Here is a 24,351-nt window from a genome sequence, read left to right on the forward strand (position 1 = left end):
ACCAGCTAGTTAGAGGGGTTATGGTACTCTATCAGACAGATTATTAACCCTAAATCCTTTGGAGCATGAATAGCCATTAATCAATTACTTTGTTCTCATACATCAACTTATTCATTAAATGTTTAGTGGGTGACCATCACTTTTCACACAGTATTCTAGGTACCAAGAAAATAGCAAAACACAAATCAAACAAAAGTTCTGCCCTTGAGGAGTTTATAATTTATAGTAAGGCATGTATAATAAATTATTTAACCAGTGGTACGTGACAACTGGTGCTAAATATTATCCATTATTGCAGATATATGTACAAAAGACCTGAGACACCTGTTGTATTGCTTAAATGACTATGTGATACACTTCAGAAGCCAGAAAAACTAACACTAAATTCCAGCTCTAGCACTACCCAGCTATGTAATCTTGGCTGAGTTACAGACTCAAGATCCCCTCTACAAACTAACGAATGGCTGGGCTGGATAAATTCTAAATTCATTTTGTTAGATATCCTAAATGTCTCCTGGAAAAATTTAGATCACAAAGACAAGACTGTTAGAAAATACACTTCATTTTTACTCTACCTGCCTTGAGTTGAGTACAGGGGACATGACAGTGAGAAATGTCCATTAAGAACCTTCTTTCATGGAACTAACCTTCAATCAGTGAGAAAAGACAAAGATAAACAATAAATAAATAAGCTGGGCATGGTAGTGCATGCCTATAATTCTAGCTACTCAGGAAGATGCCTCAGGAAGGTCACAAGTTGGAGATCAACCTAGACAATTTAACAAAACCCAGTTTCAAAATAAAATCTACTTCAATAGTAGCATATTCCTGAGTAAGGTTTCCAATATTGGAGGGGGGAGGGATCTTGACATATTGAAACACTTACTACAAAGGAGGTCATTTTAGATGGAGATATTAAGGGGAAAAAGAAAGGAATGACAGAGTAAAACTTAAGTAAAGCGTCAAACTTAGATGGGTAGTTGGAGAAAACCACATTGAAAAGGTAACGTTTGAATTTAGGCCTATGTTGTAGGATACAGCATATCATATGAAAATTTGTGACAGAGCAATATAGGTAGAGTGAACAAGGCCAAGAAACAAAAGAAGGTCAATTAGGGACTCTTGGGGACACAGAGGGACAATAGAAATGGAAATGGGCAGGAAGCGCTTAGGGCTTCACAGACTATAAGTAAGTATTTACAATTTTTCTCAACACAATGAGAAGTCCTCTAGTACTTCAAGCATGAAAATGCTACAGTGTGATCTGTGTTAGATCATATTAGCTGATACTTGCAAACCACAATGAAAACAAGCAAATCCTGTAGCTCCAACACACTGTTCATATTTCTAGTTCTATTTTTAGAACTAATGAAAGTTCACATACTCAAGGTACTATGAAGGCAGAGCCACAGAGGTGCTAGATGCACTTCCTTACCTCTGTACATGGACAGTGGAGGAAGGTGAACAACACTAAAATACAGCATACTGTCTTTACTGCTGCTCACAATATACTTGGACACCTTCTCAATGGTTTCAGAGACAAGGGTAAATACGAAGTAGCTTTTTAAAAATTTAATCATCAATTTCTCTTCTTTAAAAAACTGCCAACAAACTCCTTTCCAAAACCTTAAATCACTGCCCAGCTGTTATTCTTAATCACCTCCAGACTCCAGTGGGGTAAACAAAGACCTCATAATAATGGTACACTACAGAGGCTGCCCAGTGCGCCCCCCCAACAACGCTTATCTGCAGAGACCCACAAATGATTAGGAAAAATGGTAGGCACTGAAATAACTGGGTTTCCAGAAAAGGTAATCTGGGATAGTCATGAGTAGAAGGGAACACCTCTTACCAAAACGGATGGTTCACACAAACTGCCTTAGGGTGGGGAAGAAATTTCTAGAACCCATGTACCCCATAGACACCTCATACTATAGTCAGCAGAGGAGAAAATTCCTGACCTCCTTGGTTAAAAAAATATATAATAAAGAAGTAAAACAAACTTTTCTTGAAACTAATATAGAAAGGGAGGGAAGGAGGGAGGGAGGGGAGGAGGAGAAAGGGAAGGGGGAGGAAGAAAGCAAGGGAACATGTTCATGGGCCTTAACACCACCAGAACCATGAAAGATTTTTGTTATAACAAGCACTAACTATAGATCCTACTGAAATTTTTATGAACACCTGAAAACTCAGATTTATAGACTAAATCTTCCCTTTTCAACCAAGAGATTTCTGAAAATACAGTAAAGCAACACAATTTGAATCAAAATTTTCAAAATGCTGACATTTTTGAACCTTAAAAAAGTAGTTCCACACATGTTTCCACAGACAAAGAGAGCACTAATTTAAATCAGTCACCAGATAAACTTCAAGGAAAGAAATCAGTACTGTTGATAAATCACCGACATATTTTATAATGCAATGTATTTGGTCTTTGTTATGGTCCTAGACTCTTGGGGGAAGAATCTCTCTGAATATACTTTTCATGTAGGCAATAATTTTTAGTACATATATCTGTGCAAAAATTACTTATATGTGTGTATAAATAGGGCATCTACATATATAACATAAATTCCCATAAAACTTGTTTTATTTCATTTTCATAATGTTCTGTTTTTGTCCAACATTAATAAAGCTAGTAAGTTATACTAATAAAAATGCTTTCATGTTTCTCTGTAGAAATAGCAATTTCACAAGAAACACAAAGTCTTACACTGAGACTCATTTTTTCTGCCACCAACAAAGATTAACGGAGGTTTTTGTTTGGATTTAGCATGCACATTTCAAGCCACACAGCCCTGCAGGAATATGTGCTTTCAAATCTTCAAAGCTACAGTCTACCCCATTGCTTCAAGTCACTACCAGAAATTTCAATGATGGGGCAAAAATCTCGAGGGAATGTAAAACTATATACACCATGGTGTTTGCTGTGGCTTTCCCCTTTATGATCAAGGGTTTTTTTTTTAAAAAAAAAAAACAACTCAAGTCTATGCCAGTGCTCATCAAGAAGGGAATAACTTAGTAAAATTATAATGAAAACCCACAAGAATTATGACAATTGTTACATAAAAACATTAGAATGCCCTAGGAAAAATGGGAAATAGAAAGCATATAAAACTAGTGATAAAATTTAAATAAGGATAAGCACATCTGGAAAGGAATATGCAAACATTAAAAGTCTTTTCAAGGTTAGGAAAGCAGTTTTTTTAAATAAAGAAAAAAATATATATGGAAGAAAAAGTCCAAGTCTGGTTATACCATTAGCTTCCAGGAGAGTTTACATACTTCATAGTTAAGGTCTCATTTTTGACTACCAACTCTAAATGTGATTCTGGGCTTCTTCCCCTCAGCTCCAGACTTCTGGGGCTGAACTGAACAGCTCTTCAGTGCTAAAACTCTTTTAAGTTTTTTCTTAATACTATAAAACCTAACCAAATATTAAAAAATCTTCTCTTATTCTTGCTGAATGTCACTCGCTATAATGAAGCTCTCAAGCATTATAACAAAGATTCTAAACACAGTGCCCAAATCCTCTCTGAAGCCCTTAATTTCTGTCGTCTTAGTTTTCCACCATTAAGCAAATGGTCAACTCATTGTTTTACCACATGCCAAGACTGATGCCTTCTCTCTGGCACCTTGTTTCGTTCACTGAGTGTAAAAAGTAGCAGGCTGGACAGAACCAAGTTCTTTCATGTAATCTTTTATTTGTGGGTGATGGGTCCCACTGGCAAGCTTTGCCTTGCTTTTGCCTTTTATTTTTCTCTAAAACTGACACATATGAAATATACATACTGCTCCATGTTTTTGCAGATAGCCTAGAGCAGGAGGTGGGGAAGAAAAGAAAAAGAAACAGCACACAGAAGCCTTCCTTGTTCTTTTAATCTTTCTTAGACAAATTCTACACTACAGAAAGCCACAGTGAGGATTTTATAGTGGTGTTAAACACTACTTAGGTCCCCTGAGAGGAAAGGAATGCATTCCCTTTAGTATTCGCTGTATTAAACAGCTCAGCTTTCCAGAAAGATAATCTAACAAGCAGTCAGAAAGGAAAAGCACAGACCAGGGAACTTGCACTCGGCTGCTTACACTGCACACCCTCCTAGGAAAGAAAGCAAAGCAAAGCATTCTCAGAACCAGCTCTCTTAGGGCCTATTTCCAAGGACTAATTCAATAAATTTAATTCAGAGAATATATTATGAAAATTGCATTGTGTTGTACACATTGCACCACAGTGAGATGAGATTCCTTGTCTTCAAGAAAATCACAATCTGGAATGAAGGGAAAGGAAAAAATATGAGAAAAAAATGGAAACAAAGCCTTTGTAAATAGGGAGGGGAGGAGAGGTTGAAGGGAGGGCAGGGAATGGGGAAAAAAATAAAACCCAAAATACATCATGTAAAGGTACAAGTTCCCAACGATGAATGTAACTGTATTGTATACCTAAAATATACCAGTGAAAGAATTTAAGAGGAAAAAAAGAAAATCACAATCTGAATAGAAGACAAAACAAATAGATATTAACAAGATTAAGAAAAAATAGGCAGTAAAAGGTTAGTGTAAAATCAATTGCCATAAACAACTGATAGTGAGTGACTAACTCAAGATATGCACACACAGACAGAAATATATTTTGATTGGCCTAACCAATCTTGCTGTCTATTAAGGAAGGACCAACTAAGGCTCTAGTATCTACTGTTAGTATGCCTTAAGAAGAAATAACTCTTATTCACACCTGAATTTCAGTCTTAAGTTATTCTATAGTTTATTTACAAACTGAATGTGGCATATATTTGAAGTTATGTGACCCAAACACAGACTGAATTCAAGATCCTTAAGCACTAATGGCATGTATTGAACATTCATAATGAATGCCATCTAGACCCTTAAATGAGATATAAAAATCATGAGCAACAAACTGTCCTCACTCATGAGATAATAGTGATTATACTTATGACACCTGTACGTTAAGTCCCAACATCAGACTGTACCTTGTTTTGTGTGACTATCAACTGGCTTAAAATCAAGCCCAGTACCTATCTCTTACAATAAATGCTCTTTTAAGTAACTTCCATTCAATTGAGCAGCTAGGTTAACTAATGACCCCCTTTCTTTTGCAAATCATACTTAAGGAGTCTTAGTGAGATGTCAGACTTTGTGTAAGACACCAGTACACCATAGTACACTACTCCAAATCTGTGTATGCTACTTTTATGGAAAATACAGATTTAATCAACTGTATGTGAACCAGCAATGAGTATGAAATTCTATGAAAATTAAGCTAAGCACAGTAAAGGTTTAATGAAGGCGGTTCCTTTAAAATGTTATTTAATTAAACATGAGACAAATATAGAACACTGTAAAGGGGAATCTTAACTCAAATTATTCACATATATCTAAACTGTTGTATCATTTTTAATAAACCCTCATGACCAATTATCTATGTGTTATGGATGTAGTTTATAGAAGAACTGCAAAACAAGTTAATAGAACCTTTCTCAAGCCAGTAATCACTGCATACTGTGAACTCCTGGGATCTCTGAATAAAATCTGATGTCAAGGATGCAGCTCAGACCAACTGAACCAGGACTGTGGTTGGTATTTGGACAACATTTTTAAAGCTCCCTAGGTAGTCTTAATGTGCAGTTAAAATGCAAACTACTGCTCTACATCAAAAGATTGGTGAAAGAATGTATAATCATCATACAATAAAATTTAAGCATACTTTTTTTCTTTTCATAATTTCAAGCTTTATCTACTCTGGTCCAGGTTATAAATGGATGATAAAACAGATAACATCAGATAGGAAGTATTACTGTACCGAAAAGCAGTAACAACAAAGTATATAACCAGATCTGCACTGGCCTAAGAAGTAAACTGAATGGAATTTGAATGCTTCTCATATATATATATATTCCATAGGTCAGATCTTTCAACTACAGCACAGAGAGGTTACAAAAATCCCTCTCGTAACTTCAAGTCCTTCAACCCTTCTGTAACACTGAACTATCTATCCTGCTCTTTCTATAGCATCTTAGACACTTCCAGGCTAGTCTAAGGGTATATAATCTCATTCTAGAATAACAGAGAATGATGAGTTTTAAAAGGTTGCTGATTGGTAAGGAGAGCTTGGTGATACCTTTTGGAAAGAGAAGGGATAGAAAATTTGCTTCATGTGTGCATAGCAAAAATCTCCAATTTAGGAAGCTTAATTTATTAATCCCTCCTCTGATTTATTCATTAAAAATATATACTGCTATAACAAGTGCTATAAACAAATGCAAAATAGACCAAAATAACATCTAAAAAAGGCAACAGAAGCCAATATTCCTCTTCTGTTATAGCTATATAGCAAGCAGACCTTCAACAGGGAGCTATTATAGCCTGTTAAATGATACCTACTGCACTTGGGGGCACATAAGGGTAACAAGACTTAATGAAAGCCTCATTTGATGTACTGTGTGCTCGTCAGTAACAAGTGGCTCAATTGCTGGCTGTAGTCCTCCTCATACTCTTAAGAAGTAATCTGAAATCAAGTCTTTGATTTAGATCTGCTGCATCTTTTACTTTCAAAGTACACTGCTCATAATGTGCTTTTCAAATTTAACATTTAAAACTAGGATTCCATTTACCACCTTATACTTACTTGAAAAAAAAGGACTGTAATTGAAATCTTTCCAAGGCAAATGAAGTCCTTAAAACTTCTGGGGAGTTGCTCATTCTTAATGTTTTTATTTGAGCTGTCAAAAATATAAACAATCTTTACACTGAAATGATTCCACTTTAAGGAGGATGAACAATTTTGTAGTACAGCCTGGTGAAAAGATTAAGTACTTTCTTGTCTCAGAAACCAAGCATTCCACTGCCAAAAGTGGTGCATACCTGTAATCTCAGCTACTTGGGAGGCTGAGGCGGGAGGACTGCAGGTCAGAGGTCAGTCTGGGCAATTTAGGGAGACCCACCCTCAAAATAAAAAGTAAAAGAACTGGGGATCTAGATCAGTAATAGAGCACACTTTAGATCAATGTCCACTACCACAAAAGACAGGGAGGAGGAACTGAAGAAGGGAGGGGAAGTGTTCCTCTACCAACTAACAAATAAGGGTGGTAGAAAGTTCTTCCCTGTAAATTCCTCTATCAAATGAGAATAAAGGAATTCACAGTCATTCTCTGTAGCCTTTGTTCCATAGTTTCAATTCTTTTGAATTTTCCAATTGGTTTTATGATAAAAATGTATTGCTTTATTCAAATGGAGGAACCCAATAAAAATTCTATAAAATATTACTAAAGGTTTAACTGCAGTCATCATGATTTTGTAAATTTCCAAACACCGTGTGTAAATCAATTTCAAATTAACTCTGAAGCTAAAGGCTGAGTTAGAGTTCATACTTTAAATTTACAGAGATATATGCCATAGGGTTCCAAGGAAGACTGACAACAAGGTACAATAATATTTAAAACCATCTCTGGGCCGGGGATTTAGCTCAGTGGTTTCGCCGCCGCCTGCTGCGCAAGTGCAAGGACCCGAGTTCCATCCCTGGTACCAAAAAAAATAAAAATAAAAAAATAAAACAATCTTACAGTATTTTTTTACATGAACCTCTTATCAAATCAAAAAACCATAGTTTAAGCCAATCATGGAGGTGCATGCCTATAATCCCAGCACTCTGGGAGGAGTTCTAGGCCAGTTGAGGCTACACCTTCAAGAACTTCAAGGCCAGGCTTTACTTTATATAGTGAGACTCTGTCTAGACAAATGGGAAACAGAGATAGAGATAGATAGAGATAGAGCTAGAGCTAGAGAGAGAGAGAGAGAGAGAGAGAGAGAGAGAGAGAGAGAGAGCGCTAGAGCTAGAGCTAGAGAGAGAGAGAGAGCTAGAGCTAGAGAGAGAGAGAGAGAGAGAGAGAGAGAGAGAGAGAGCGCTAGAGCTAGAGCTAGAGCTAGAGAGGGAGAGAGAGCTAGAGCTAGAGAGAGAGAGAGAGAGATCTAGAGCTAGAGCTAGAGCTAGAGAGAGAGAGAGAGCTAGAGCTAGAGCTAGAGAGAGAGAGAGAGAGAGCTAGAGCTAGAGCTAGAGAGAGAGAGAGAGCTAGAGCTAGAGCTAGAGCTAGAGCTAGAGCTAGAGATAGCAAGACAGGGGTGGGGGGGACAGACAGAGAAAATTTTCCTCCAAGGAATGCAATACCTCATTAGAATGAATGGCTCAAGAAAAAAACTATTGCCTCTACTATCCTTTTTCTGACTGAAATGGATAATATTTTTTCAATAAAACCAGAATGAATAATTGCAATCTCATTATGAAAATGCACTGGCAAAACTGCTTGGAAAAAACTACTGCAAATATGGCGTTGCTTTTAGGGATCTGTATCTGAAATGAACAGCAATAAAGGAGTATGAAGATGCAAAAGTATACATGATTGATAATACAATTTACATAAAGCAAGGTAAACACATAATGGAGGCGCTTCTAGCACACTTTAGCAAAGTGTGACTGACATTTCAATTTGAAACGATAAAGAAGGCAATAAAAGACAATTATCACCCTCCTCTGAGCACTTATACTCAGCCCCTGTGTGATGCCAATACTTAGAAACATTATAGCATTCAAGAGCCTGGAATAGTGGCTCATCCCTATAATCCTAGGACTGAGGTAGGAGCAATGAAAGTTTCAACCCAGCCTTGGCAAGTCCATGTCTCAAAATAAAAAATAAAAGAGCTGAAAATATAACTCTGTGTAAAGGCCCTGAGTACTGGGGAAAAGAATCTTAAGGAATTCCTGTTTCCAGGAAAGGAGTAAACACACTTTTATTTATAAACAGTAAATAGAACTAAAATTCCTGGACATTATAGATGAAAGGTGATATTTTAGACTATGAAAGGTAAAAAAAAGACAAACTAGGGCTCAAAATCTGAAGACCAAAAAAACAACATAACTGAGATTTTCACGGGATTTTTTTTCTTCATCACATAAGCCCAGATTAGAACTGAAGAAGCAAGAAACCCAGAAACAGCAAAAGAACACAAAAAAGCCCTAAAAACAATTTGGTCTCTTATCCAAAGCACCAGAAAATAAGCAAACTAGCAAGGCACATGTTGGAGTCAAGACTTCAACATTCCACCATATCTCAGTTACTTTTCTTGTTGCTGAGACAAAATATCCAACACTCAAAGTAAAAGGAGGAAGGGTTTATTTCAGTTTACAGTATGTAGAGCTTTCAGTCCATAGTTGGAGAGGGACATCACAGAGGAGAAATAGTTCATGGCAGTCAAAAGACAGCAAAGCAGCAAAGTATTGAAGCAGCTACAGCAACAGCCTGCCTCTCCCTTTTATCCCTTCCAGTCTACCCATCCTTTGGGTGGACCTTCCCATTATCCACACCTAGAACTATGCCAAACCACTCAGTAGACTAATTTATTAATCACACATCCCTAAAGCCACTATCACACAGTGAATCCCAGCATCACACACCCTAGATCCAGTCACCTCTGAAAAGCTCCACCTATGACCACATGAGGCTTTGAGGGGACATCTAGACAGAATTCATCTAACTAAACCATCTCCAGTAGTGTCAACGAAGGCCATAAAACACACCTATCTGTCTCCACGAACATAACATCAGCAGAGGTCTGCAGAGAAGCAGAAACTCCACTGCAGCACTAACAGGACGCTTTCTCTATCAGTGTCACAAACAGGACCACTGGAAAGGTGGACTTTGCTTGCCTGTCAAAAAAACTGTCAGAGAAAAACAGGTAGAGAGAGAAGATGTGGATAAGATTTAGTCTTTAAAAAAATATACAGGTAATATCCAGATTTCAGTGAAGTATCACTCCATACCCCCAAGAACCACAAAAGTGTTAGCTTGAAAGAAAAAAAATAATCAATAGACAAGAACACCTAGGCGTCAGAGTTATTAGAATTATTTAACAAAGATTTTAAAGCACTCATCATAAAAAGCTTCAGAAAATGAGTACATACATTTGAATCCAAAGAAAAATTGGAAAGCTACAACAAAGAAACCTATCTCAGCAAAGTAAAAGAGGCTATGAAGAAGTCAAAGGTAATTTTAGAAGTACAAAATTCAATATTCAGTAACAAAAGTTAAAAACTCATTTAAAACATTTTTTAAAATAAATAAGCAAACTAAAGACACAAATAAGTGGAAAGGCATCCCCTGATCATAGATTGGCCATGAGCCTTATATTGTTACAGGTTTAATATTTTTAAGACAACTATGTATTATCAAAAGCAAATCTATGAATTCAATACTATCCCTGTCAAAACCACAATTGGAAGGGCCAGGGATTTAGCTCAGTGGCAATGCACCTGCCTCACAAGTGCAAGGTTCTGAGTTTGAACCCTGGTACAAACAAAACAAAACAAAACAAAAAATCACAATAGGATTGTCTGTAGAGATACAAATATTTATCCAAATTCATATGTAATCTCAAGGGATACCAAACAATTCTGAAAAAGAAGAACAAAGAAGACTCAATCTTGTTTGCAAAACATATCACAAAGCTACAGTAAACAAAACAATGTAAACTGACATAAAACGGACAAAACAGGAGAGAACAAAGGAGGTGAATTCTGACACCTCACTTGAACTGATAAATTTCAAATGCCAATGCCATTAGACCATGGTAAGTTTTGAAACCATTAATAATACCATACAAAATACTCAAAAGCACTACAGATGCATCAAAGTGGAGTTTTAGAAATTCTAGACCAAATTTACAGAAAGGCAGAGAAAAAAAGAAAACAGAAAACACCCAAGTTCAAAGGTTAATATATCAAATATTTGTCAAAATGCAACAATGAAGATAGATTGGTAGGTAGAGTGAAGAAAAAATATGATTCAACTCTGTGCTATACACATAGAAAACAAAAGCAAAAAATATAAATAATTCTTCATTTTATGTACCAATCTTATTGGACTAAGGAGCTTGTAAAACATTTCTTGGTGTTTCTGCGAGAATGTCTCTGGAACAGATTAGTATTTGAACTAGTAGACTGATTGAAGAAGATAGCCTAGCCAGAGGTGGTGGTACACACCTACAATCCCATCACTCAAAAGGTTGAGGAAGGAGGATCCCAAGTTTGAGGCCAGCCTGGATTACATAGTGAGACCTTGCCCCACCCCGCCAAGCATAACAAACAAATATAAGGAAGATGCCCTCAGCAGGGTAGGTGGGCCTCATCTAATTCATGGAAAGCTCAAATAGAACAAAAATGCAGTGGAAGGAAATATTTCTGAACTGGGACCTTCATCTCCTGTCCTCAGACATTGGTGCCCTTGACTCTTAGGCATTTAGGCACAGGACAGGACTGATACCATGAAATCCCCAGTTATTAGGCTGTGAGACTCAGACTGAACATTGTACCACTGGCTACACAGGCTTTCAGGCCTTCAGACTCAGACTGAATTTTACCCCTGGCTTTCCTGGTTCCCTAACTTGCAAGAAGCAGACTGTGGGACTGCATGCTCTCTATTATCCCATAAACATATTTAATATCATATAAAATAGACTTCAAAGCACACAAAATTACCGGGGACAAAGAGGGACATTACTTGATAAAAAAAGTCACTCCCCTGAGATAACATAATGATCCTAAAATGTACTTGCACTGAACAGCAGGGCCAAAAAATATGTGAAGGAAACATTTTAACAATTGATAAAACAGAAAATCAAGGATGGAGAAAAACTCAACATTATCAACCCAGAGAATCTACTTGATATATTCCAAACAAAACACTCCCCTCCAGGCAAAATATAAATTCTTAAAGTACTCACATAAAACACATCAAGAAAGACCACATGATGGGCCAGAAACAAATCTCAGCAATTTAAAAAGGTAAAAATCCCACAGTAGGTTCTCTGATTACAATGGACTCAAATAAGAAATGGGCAGCCAAGATAACAGGAAAATGCCCAAAAACCTAGAAACAAAACTACAGTATATTTATAAATAAACCATGCATCAAAGAGATCTTAATGTAAATTTAAAATAAACACACTGAGCTGAATGAAAGTAAAAATATAAAATGTCAAATTTTGTGGAACATAAAGCAGTGCTTCAAGGGAACTTCATAGCTCACATTGAAAAATATGAAAAGTCTCAAATCAATAATGTAATCTATTGCCTCAAGAACACCGAAAAAAAAAAAAGAACAACAAAATAGCCCTGGGTCAGCAAGACAAAAGAAATGATCCAGTTAGGAAAATAAGAAAATACTGAAATACATCAATGAAACAAAAAACTGGTTCTTTGAAAAGATCAATAAAACTGACAAACCTCTAGCAAGACTAGCAAATAAAAAATAAAGATATAAATACTAATTAGTACACCAAGGATGTCATAGGTAATAGGATCTGCAAACATAAAATGGATGAAGAGCACTTAAATTTGACAACTTAGATTAAGTAGAGGATTTCCTCAAAAATAAAAACTACCATAACTCACCCAATATGAAAAAGATCATTTGAGCAGCCTAATAACTATTAAACAAATGAAATGCCTAAGTTAAAAATTCCTGAAAAAACTGTACACTGTCATGCAAGCCTGTAATCTCAGCTACTCAGAAGGCTGAGGCAGATGGTCCCAAGTTCGAAATCAGTCTGGACAAATTAGGGAGACCCTGTCTCAAAATACAAAAAAGAGCTGGGCATATATAACTTTGAACAAAATTTAGCATTTTATAGAAAAGCTAACCTCAAAATGGATTATGGGACTTAAATGTAAAATATAAAACTTTTAGGAAAACTCAGGAAAAGAAAATATTAAGGGATAGTCAGAGTTCTAAGATTGGCAGCAAAAGTAAAACATATAAAGGAAAAAATCCATTCATTGAACTGCACCAAAATTAAAACTTTTGTTTTCCCTTTTTTCCTTTCCCCACCCTTCCCACTTCCCCTACTCCTTTAGACCTTTTCTTCCTATTTCACATTATCAATCATACATTCTGAACCTTATTTACACTTTTAGTTTTTCACACCAGAGAAACTGTTCGGTGTCCTATTTATTTCACTTAAGAGTATAGAAGGGAAAAGAAAAAAATATGAGAAAAGGAAAAAACAAAAGTCTTTGTAAATAGGGAAACAAAGTCTTTGTAAATAGGGAAATGTGGGGGGGGGGGGCGGTGAACAGAGGGCAGAGGAAGAGGGATAAAATAAGAACCAAGATACATCATGTGTACAAGATCCCAATGATGAATGTGACTATACTGTATACCTAAAATGTACCAATAAACTTAATGAAAAAAAATTAAAAATTTTGCTTTGCAAAAGACTCTTGTTAAGAGGATGCACAGTTAAACTTCAGATTTTGGGAAATATTTGCAAACCACATATCCAATAAAAAATTAGTAGGTAGGATATAGTAAAAATTTGAAAACTCAATGGTAAAAATGCTAAAGTTTTAAAGCTGAAGATGGCCCCAGGGCCAGAGCAAATGCCTAGCACAGATACACCAGACCCTAAATTCAATCCCAGTACCAAAAAAAAAAAAATCTAAAATTCCAATACAAAATTGGCAAAAGACTGAATGGGTAAGACACATTTCACAAAACAACATATTAAAACAACAAACACACAATTGTTACCCATTAGGGAATTCCAAAGGAAAGCCCCAATGAAATATTACTACACACCAATAAAATGACTAAAATAAATAGGAATAACACCAAATGTTGATGAAGATACAGAAAAATTAGAGTGCTCATCCACTGCATTGAACAGAATGGACAATACCAGAAACACTCTAGAAGATAAGTTTGGTGGCTTTTAAAAAATGAACTCTGCAAATATTATACCACCCAGCAACTGCACTCCTGGGGATTTATCCAGGAAAAACAAAAATGGACATCCACATCAAAACATGTATACAAAACTATTCACAGTGGCTCTTTTTGTAAAAGAACAGGAACATGAATGTCCTTTAATGGATAAAGTGATTAAATTAACAATGGTACATAAATTACTACTCAAAAATAAAGAGTATACAGCAACTTGGATGAACTCTAGATAATCATAGTGAGTGAAAAAATAAAATCCCAAAGGTTATATACTATTTGATTCCATTCATATATCATAATTGAATAGATAAAATTATAAAAATGCAAAACAATTATGGGTTGAGAAGAGCTTACGATTGTGAATATAGAGATAGGAGGAAAGTAGTATGGCTATAAAAAGCTGAAAGGAGAGATTGTTTTGGAGATGGAACTGTTTTATGTCTTTATTGTATTAATCCCAAATGTCCTGGTTGTGATATTTTACCATATTCTTACAACATTTAATCATTGTAACAAACAAGGTAAAGGGCATATGGTATCTCTTTGTATTATTTCTTACAACAGCAAGGGAATCTATTATCTTAAATTTAAAAATTTAAAAATTTAAAATTAGATGATAATTCTCTTTATTAAGAAAAGGAAATAATTTCTTCGGATTTAATATATTGGTCAAAGTCATATATTACAAGTACTATAAACTGTTACAGCAGAATTCAAACTCAGGCTTGCCAGACTCCTGAAAAAAGTCATAGACTTAATATTAAAGCAATAATTTACCATCTGAATGTGCTGGGATTGTGAATTTTTAAAAAAATCACACAGTTCTATATTTTTATGATTGTATGATGCTACAGAGGGCACACAATGGTAAATAATTATAATAAGACACATTATGCATATGCAAAGACAAATGATGGCACTGTTGAGGGAGATCAAGTAAGAATGTTTAAGTGGAAAAGGGCAGACATTAGCAAGCAAAGGAAGAAGAGACTTGGTCTGATCTTTTTTGTTTTGTTTTGTTTTGGTACCGGGGATCAAACTCGGATCCTTCCACTTGCAAGGCAGGCAGCGGAACCACTGAGCTAAATCCCCGGCCCCTTGGTCTGATCTTTAAAGAAGATCAGTACAGCAGTCAGGGAACACCACAAACAACCATAAATCTCAGAGGGCCATCAGTTATACGGCTTCTCTAATAATCCAGAAGGGAACTGAAGAACAGGAGTAAAACAGGGCCTCTGGGAACACATGGACTGGACAGTGCTGCCTTAGCTACTGTGCGGAATATAAAGGAAAAAGAATGTTTGATTATGGAAGAAATGCACTTCATCTTAGAGACACTGCATTTGAGATATGTGCTGAACTTTAAGACAGATATATAAGCTAGTCAATTAAATAGATGTGCCTTGAGCTCAAGAAAATATTAGACTAATTATAGAGATTCTGGAATTATCAGACATAGGAACTAGAATACATGGACACAGGAAATTCCACAAGGAGAATATATGTAGAAATGAGAAGGAAAGGGGGAACAGGAGAATTTGATTCAAGTAAGCATTGTTTTTTGTTGCTGTTTTGTAAATTTATTTTGTAAGCATCTCTCTCCCTGTATTTACATTAAGACTTTATCTCTCCAGATGAAATCCATTTTGATGAGTTTGGGGAAAATACTACAATGTAGATTTAAAAAAACAAATCCTTGTGAAGGAACAAAATTTTTAAAAGTTCTGCTGAAAACCACTGATATCTGGAGCACCTTAAGCATGTCAAACACGAGACTGAGAGTTCTGTTTCTCTTTTAACCCACCCTAATAAAATCAAGAAGGAGATTTTTCTTCAGTTAGGTATCTAATTTACAGCTTTACATTCTTCAGCTTTATATCACACTTCTGTGTTAGTACATGATTCTTTCTCTCCTTGTTTGGTGCTAAACAGAGAGCAATATGGTAATTCAAATGAAGCAATTAACTTAATGTATTTTTCCTTCTATGAAGATAATTTTGACATGCTTTTCTCCTTTCAGTATTATTAGTTTATTCATGTGGTTTAACTCTGACTTTCAGTTTCTTAGGAAAGAACCCTGAAGATGAAAAAAGGTTAAGACAGAATACAATATATCAAAATTCACAACACCATAGCAAGCTCAACAAAGGAAAGTTACCCTCTAAGCAAAAAAAATTTAAAATCCCACTAATTGTGATAATCTTTCCCAATTCCATTCACAAGAAAATGGTATTTTATTTATAATAGTTTTATTAGTTAACAATACAAATAGGCTTAAAATGGAGAAATAGGAGAAATCTTCTGAACAAAAATAAATTAATATGAAAGAAACAATTCAGGGAAAAAATGAGCCCATAGTGTTCTAACTTTTTTAAAACTAGATGAATGGAGAAGGCATTTATAACCCCTTTATGTAAATAATCACAAGAAATATAAAGATAATTATTGCAATTTTTTCTATCTTGTCATATCATGATTCCATACTCTAGGGCCCCAGGTTAAGTCTATAGCAAATATACCAATATTTTCAACAAGCAAATTGGAAGAAAAAAAATTTTTAAAGATAGGTCTAATTTTAGGATCTTCTTGGAAATCTTATTATTACCCTTACAAATTCCCAACAGAAGCAACACAGGAGGGTCCAGAACTAAAAAGAAATAAAACACCCCCATGGAGGTAAAGAAGTATTATAGAGTGTATACTTTTATCCTTAAAGCACGGTAAAGAGTATGTTAACACATAACACAATTTAATATTAAATTTCAGGTGCAACTAAAATTTACTCTCACTCTAACATATAACCCCCAACAGAAAGTTAAAAAACTCTCATATGTAGTCATAAAATGGAATATTTTTCTACACCCAAACAACATTACAAAGCTCCTCTACACGTTAATGAACAAAGTCAGTTAAATAAAAACAAAAATTAAAAGTTAGAAGCAAACTACAGTTAAGGGAAAATGACTGTTAATTTATTTCAGAACAAAAATGTATCAAGTTTCATAGCAAATATCCCTCTTGAAAATGCTCTATTCAAACTAAAGCACCATACCCTGCCTTTCCTGCTATTGCAGCTTCATTATTTTTCTTCTTTAAATAATGCCTGCAGAACAGGGTCTGAAGATTCTTTCTTCTGGGTCTGCAGCAATGTGGCAATGTCAGACTGCAAGCGGTGAGCCTGTGTTCCATCCAAGAATCATTAAGCTAGAGGAAACACATTCCCAAATAAAATTCCTCAGCTCCATTTGCTTCTCCAAAACTAGTGGCTAGTGGAGTAGACAACATGGGAAGACCAGGGGGAGGTGGCAGGTTTCCCTTGGGAAAAACCAAACATACTGACTTACCTTCTCTGCATACTTGAATTTAACATGGAACCAGCTTGACTTGATCATTGTCTCTCTCACCTTCTGCCCTCAGAGGAAAAGAAGATGGGAAAAAAACAAGAGGGGGAAATCCCACAGTACAGAGCTGAAAAAAATAAAGGTATATCAGCAAAGGCTTCTTTCAGATCCTGAGTTTTCCAAAGGATGGCACGTATTCAAACATAGGAGGAGCAAGACAGGCAAAAACCCAAAAAAACAAAAAACAAAGAAAACCAGGAAACACACTATTTCAAACCTATCTACCTCCTCCTTTATCTTCCTGCCCTCCTTCCCTTAGCACCTAAAACACTGTGTTGTGATCCTGCTCAGCGAAACCGCACTCCCTGACTGCCTGCCAACCTGCCCATCTCTCCCTCCCTCCTGCTCCCTCTGTGTCCCTCTCTTGGCTAGATGACAAGAGAATTCCTCAAATGGACTTCCGATGCCCTCAACACAAATGGCATATGTCTGTAAGGCAGGAGGCAGGCCCTGGCTCCAGTGTCCTCCCACAAGGACAGCCTCTTTTTTCCCTTCTGCCCTACTGCCTCCCAAGGGATGAATAATGAATTCCAGAACTCCCCTCTGGACACAGTTTAACACCTGGCCAAACATTATTCTGACAAGAGCTTGGGTCTGGAGAAAGAACTCTGCCACAGCTTTAACCCCATGATCGCCAAAATAAGACCATGAGATGACCTTTCTCCACACTTTCAGAAAGATTACAACACTAAAAACAATCCAGTCTCTAATAAAATGTGAATCTGAATCCATTTTTAAATTTTCCAACTGAAACAATATCTTCCTTGGGCCGGGGATTTAGCTCAGTGGTTCTGGCACCTACCACGCAAGCGCAAGGTCCCAAGTTTGATCCCCAGTACCAAAAACAAAGAAACAAACAGTATCTTCCAACCTCTCAGAGCCAGAGCAAGAGAAATTGGGGACAGTTTGCTCTTCCCTTAGCAGCTAAAATAGCTTCCAGAATTCAGCTGAAGGAACTAGCAGCTTTAAAAGATGACTGACACTTTATAGATTTTTTTTTCAGAATTGTAAGGTTTTACTAAAGACATTTAGGTACATGGAAAACAGTGACTCTTTCTATCGGAGAAAATTTATGATTGCTCAAATTGGTCAAAGAAGTTAAATATTTGTACTTTGTTGGAAGTCTTAAGACAAAGAGGAAACTGCATCTGGTAGGAACAGTCTGCTGGAGTGATCAGTGGGCCTGGATTTGATTCGGTGAATTACTTAGTCTTGGATATGTGAAAGAGTAGAAATAATAAATAGCTAAATTCTGCCCAAAAAACCCACTTAATAATATGATGGTACATATCTCCTACCTACTTCCCACACCTGTACAAGAAAATTAAATATTAAGAACAAAATAATTAAGATCTATCTGATTTAAAAGTAGATTGCATAGGATGCTGTAAACGATCCCTCCTGAGAAAGAGAAAGACAAAATAAGATGAGTCTGAATATATGACATTATCAGCCTCCATCTTCCAAGTGGTTTAAATAAAGTTTGAAATATTCTACCATTCACTTCCTTTGTGCCATGCTTCTTCCTAAAGCTGAAGGGAGTACTGAAGCTAAAGGGCAGTCTATACCGCAATTAGAAGAGCAAAAGTCTACAAGGGGGTTCATGCTCCTTTCCGACCTACAAAAGACCAGGAGCCTGCATGGCCCACTGCTTGACTCCCTGGCTCTGGGTCACAGATGTATCAAATACACAGATTTACAGACGCTTCATATAAGGCACATCATGCTTTCTTCATCCAAGGTGTTTGAAGGCATTAACAAACTACTAAGAACTAAACTGTCACCTATTAACTGTCATGATGGAAAATGGAAGGGGTACATATTCATTGTGAAGCTGCTATTTGTTTTTATGATTTCCCTAAGCAAGCAGTTTCATTTTAGCTCTCAAATTTTTAGGAATTATTGTCTCTGAAAGGCTGTCCTAAATAATCCCTACCCCTAACTGGGCATAATAGGGCACACCCGTAATCTCAGCACTCTGGGAGGCTGGGGCAGGAGAATCACAAGTTCAAGCCCAAATTGGACAACCTGGGAACTTAGTGAGACCCTGTCTCAAGAAGGACAAGGAATTCAGTTCAGTGTGAAGGCTCTAGATTCACACTCCAGTATCACAGGAAAAAGGAACGAAGACAGAGGCAAGAGGAGAGAGGAAGGCAGGGAGAGATGGAGAAAAAGAAATCCTTACCCTTGAATGAATAAGTCACAATTATAATCCTCGCTACAGTAATTCTGAAGCAGCATTTTCCCCTAAGCTTCCCCAACAGTCTAATATTATTTCAGCAGAGTATCTTCACAAGTGCACAGTAAACTTCATATTAAGATTGACAGCAAATGTGTCAAAACTCATTCCCCAAGATTTCTTTCTATGAATCTCAGTGGATTTTAATTCAAGTTAATATCTGAGGATATAGATCACATAGGAGGTAGAAAAAAGAGTCTATGGAATTCACACCAGAAAGAAGACCTCCAACTTGTTTGAGAACAATTCCTATGTGCTTAATGGTCTCCTTCCATTGCCTGGAATCATAGCAGCATTGAAGTGTTCTTGTCTAGAACACCTGCTGGTCCTCCATCATAGTTTCTGACTCTTTAGACTGGTGCTTAATTTCTCCAAGAAGTCTTCCTTATTCTCATCACCATGTATGGGTTGGATGTAACTATAAAGTTCTGAACTTGTCCCTTTCTTAGCATTTATCATAGAATGCCGACTTTGCTATTTACCTCTCTGTGTCTTACTGTGAATCAGAGGCTTGTGGACTGAAGTCCCTAATCAACCTCAATCACAGTTAAAGCCTGAAGCTTGGCAGAGGCCTGAATACAGATGATGCTTTGTTAGTATTTGTTGGATAATTGGATGGATGAGGAGGAAAAGCTAGGTCATACAGCAAGAACAGGGATAAGACAATGCATATAAAGTCCTTAGACTATTTCCACTGATATATTAAATAGTCCCTAAATGTTTACTATCATTGCAGCCTTAAGGAGAGTGGGGAAGAGTTTGGAAACTTGCACCAAAAGGACAGAGAAAGCAATTAGGTAAATGGACTGATAGGCAATACCTGCAAAACATTGCATGCTGAGGCCTGCTGATCTACAATGATAACAGTCCAACATTTTGGTTTCTCCCAAATGAAACAAGAGTCTCAAGAGAGCAAACAGTTAATAAGCTCCTGGCAAGAAAAGGGCAAAAGGACAAGAACTTCAAAGAACTAAGAGTGCTGATAAGGCAGGTGGTAAAGGGATTACACAAGTCACACAAGTGGGATAAGGAGAAAAGGGAATAGGGGCAGGGATTTAGCTCAGTGGCACCGCCTGCCTTGCAAGCACAAGGTCCTGAGTTCAATTCCAGGTTACCTTCCCACCACCCGAAAAAAAGGAGAAAAGGGAAGCCAGAGGCGATCATGGTTTCAGAGACTAGCAAGATGTCCAGTGTTTCACAGGAAAATGGGGGTAGAAACAACAAGAGAGACAGAGAGAGCACTGACCAATTGTACTTTGAAGTACGCTGGCAAAACACATCATGTCTTCAGGACACATTATGGGAGAGTAGTTGAACACCAGTCCATTTTCTTGTGATTGTTTCCCTTGTGTCATAAAGCCAAATGTCACAAAGCCAAATGCCAAATGCTCAAAAAGAAGAAGGAAAGTAAGATAATGCAAGATTCCAAAACAGCTAGAACTTAGTTAAGCTGACCCATTCACAGGTCTAGTGAAGGCAGAACCTGGGGAGAGTCCATGAACACTAGTAGTATCTAAACTTCAACAGGAGGATCTTTTTCTCAGTACAAAAAATAATGAACTTCTCATGTGCTAACATACTAAATCTTAGCAGTCATTCAGTGATCAAAGACACAAATCAGTATGAATTTAATAATGCTTTTTAATAAATTTTTATTTTGTTAGTCATTCTTTCTACAAATGCATAAAAATAGTATTCACAGGAAAGGTAATCACTTGTGACTTACTTAGTGTCCTGATAAAGGCTGTGTCTCCCAGGCTGGGAACCGACCCGGATCAGATACCACAGAATTTCACCAAGAGCTCACAAGATCTCACAGCTGCTCTGTACTTAGCTGGGTCTACAAGATTTCTTGGCCCCATCACACCACTTTACATAGGAGTCCTCTGTTGGGCCAGGGATTTAGCTCAGTGGTTCTGCGCCTGCCTCACAAGCACAAGGTCCCGAGTTCGATCCCCGGTACCAAACAACAACAACAACAACAAAACACAGGAGTCCTCTGCTAGACTTGTAGGGCTATTAGGTTACTAATTTCAGATACCATAACATGATCATGGAACAGTGAGAATTAGAGATGTTCTGTTTACTTTATCCCTAAATATCTAATGTTTGCATGAGTATAAGACATAGTGTGTAAGAGGGAAGAAAATAAAAGCTGAAATTAAGAGGTAGATTACTGGCTATCATCTTAAAAGGGGGAAGAACAAGACTTGGTAGAGGCAGAGACAAAAAGTTACTTTACAGGAAAGACACACAGTGTTTACACATAAATAGTTTTGGAGATTGAAGAATCACAGCTCCAATGTCAGCCATGTCCAATACCAGGTATAATTGCAAAATAATCATTTATCTCTCTCTAACTCAATTCCTTTTCTATAAAGTGAGATTAATCAATTCTATATGAAGATTATAATTTCTGTGATAAGTAACTGGGGTCACAGCATTGCAAAGGAGTAAACATAGCTTCATGTTCACAGTTGAGCTTAATAAAAGGTAAATGCAAAATCTTACATTATATCACCATCTTCTGACCTCTGCTTAGTAGCTTTAGCCAGCTGGAAACACTACTGAAACATCAGTTCAACTTCTGTTCAGTAACTCCACCTGCTACGAGAGGGGCTTAGTCATCTTCTGATTAGGTTGAAAGCTTCATGAGCCATAAGGAAGGGAGGGAGAGAACCAGAGAGGACACCAGGAGTCAGCCTAGTTCCTTGGAAGGCTTAGCTGGTAAAAGATGCTATGGCTTCTAAGCTTCAAAGCAGTCATTATTTCCTACAGGAGTTGTTCTCTAATAAAAGTCTGACTGGTATTTTATCTTTAAAGTTTCTGGAGAATTAGAAGTTCACAAAAACATACACAGAGATATAGCCAAATAGCAATTGAGGCTTTTTAACAACTCTGAAATTACAAACGAGATAGGCTTCTTTGGCAACTCATTTTCATTTCCTGGCATACACTCCTCCTTCCAACTCCCACCTGCCTTTTTGTTTTGTTTTAAACAGACAGATTACTGTTAAAACAGGACAATCTATGTAAGAGAAATTGCTTCAGCTGCACTAAAAGAACTCTATTTCCATTGCAGCTGCACTTGGAACACAGTATTTCCTCTGGCAAAGCATCTGAATGCCTGGTAAGAGTCTGAAGAGGTATGATGGTGCTCAAGGACTTTCCCTTTTCTCAGCAAACTAGCCACAGCTCTCATAAAACCTTCAGAAGGATTCATTTATCTGTCAAAAGCCACAGCCATCTTCCAGCCTCTGTATGTGGCATTTCCTCTGTTGAAAATGACTGTTCTCTTTGTCAACATGCCAGTCCATATCCAAGCAAGTATACGCATTCATGCCCAACCTTTACATACACACATGCACTCAAGTTTTTAACTCAGACCTCAACATTTTACTAAAGCTTCCCTTGACCCTCCAAGAAAGAATATGTAAATGAAGAGGCTCAGAAGCTTAGCTTAACAGTAAAGCTTAAAATTACTTCACTGAACTTAATTCAAACTACAGAGATACTGCTAAAGTATAAGCAGAAAGGTTTTCATCCTAAAGTCTAAAGAAAAGAAAACTAAATAAGAAAGTTTCATGCTCTTTTCTTGAGAGCTTGTTTTGGAGGTTCTAGCAGGGGAGCGCAGCTATTTGTATACCCTTGACGGAGGAAACGGTCCTCCTCTATCAGGGGTGGTCGTCCTCTTCCAACTGAGTGTGCAGCTTCAGGAGGGACGCACATGGAGCAGTGAGGGAGGAAGGGGACACCCGCCTAGCCAGCCAGATCAGCCAAATCAACCCTGGTGATCAATGGGGTGACAGATGTTGCAGCCAGATCAATCTCATATCCTGCATGCTCTTTGCTAATCATTACGTTCCATGATAAAGGGAGTCTTCCTCAAACCCTTAGGGTAAAGAAGAAGTACATATCAGCTGAGCATGTCAGGAGTCAGAAATTATGCCTGTGTTATCTGCATCTGACCTCTTCTCTGCTCCTAAGAGCACTGGACTTGGAAGGAAACAAGCCAGGGCTCATTGCCAAGAACAGGCTCAAAAGGCACCAGCTCTGAGCTAAGTACTTTCCAGAGTCCTCCAGGAAATCAGGCCTTTGGCCCATCTAGGATTCCGAAGGTGAATGGCCTCAAGAGAAGTCCTGTATAAAGACTTGAAGCTGGAAACAGCATGAATAAAAGTAAACTCTAGGGTTTCTTACCCTTCAAAAGTGTCCACTCCTAGATATGAGGTGTGATGAAAATATACAATGAATGTTTAAACTTAAAAATTATTACAGTAAAAGACACACTGCCACTAAGCCCCTTCAAAATGCACCCCCTTGCTTTGAACACACTTGTCCCATTGTTCTTGCCACTTTTGGAGGTAGTTTCGGAAGTCCTCTTTCATGGCTGTATTTACAAGGCATGATAAAAAATTCCGTGCATGCTGCTGCCAAGTGGCATCAAACAGAAATACAAGCTTATAAAAACTTTACAGCATGCCCTCATCTACCTTGTTCACCAGATCTGGCTACATGACTTCTGGCTCTTCCCCAAAGTAAAAATGACCGTGAAAAGTAAACATTTTGAATCAATTCAGGACCTCAAGGCAGCCACAATAATGCAACTAAAGAAATGAAAGAGGACTTTGAAAACTGCTTCAGAAAGTGGCAAGAATGATGGGATAAATGTGTCCAAAGTGAGGGGAAGTATTTTGAGGGGGGTTCATGGCAATGTGTCTTTCACAATGCTTAATTCCTGAACCTAGTACTTTTATAGAGGTGATCTTTAGACTTCCTGGAGATTGTATAAGGTATTTTGTTTTGCTTCGCTTTGTTTTGTTATTGTTGTTGGCTTTCATTTGTTTTTCCAAAAGCCCTCAGAAAGATTCAACTCTTTAAGTATGTGCTAAAGGGACAAAAACATGCTAAAACCGATATTCTT

At 37.2% G+C, this 24,351-nt stretch overlaps 1 protein-coding gene across 6 annotated transcripts in view; it reads right to left on the reverse strand.

The window, feature by feature from the left end:
• The window catches only part of Auts2 (activator of transcription and developmental regulator AUTS2), a 1,122,451-nt gene that overhangs the window by 762,094 nt on the left and 336,006 nt on the right, over positions 1–24,351 (reverse strand). Inside the window, exon 1 of one of the 6 annotated variants that reach the window (XM_087195771.1) lies at positions 17,132–17,255. The exons of the other annotated variants lie outside the window; for them this stretch is intronic. Coding sequence (XP_087051897.1) covers positions 17,132–17,179 — 48 coding nt within the window. The 5' untranslated portion in view covers positions 17,180–17,255. Of the gene's footprint in view, positions 1–17,131; positions 17,256–24,351 lie in introns of those variants that run through there. 6 annotated transcript variants of the gene reach the window in all.

This window comes from Heterocephalus glaber, unplaced genomic scaffold (genome assembly GCF_053883595.1).
Source record: "Heterocephalus glaber isolate CG9 unplaced genomic scaffold, H.glaber_assembly_v1.0 deba00001610, whole genome shotgun sequence".
NCBI lineage: Eukaryota > Metazoa > Chordata > Mammalia > Rodentia > Bathyergidae > Heterocephalus > Heterocephalus glaber.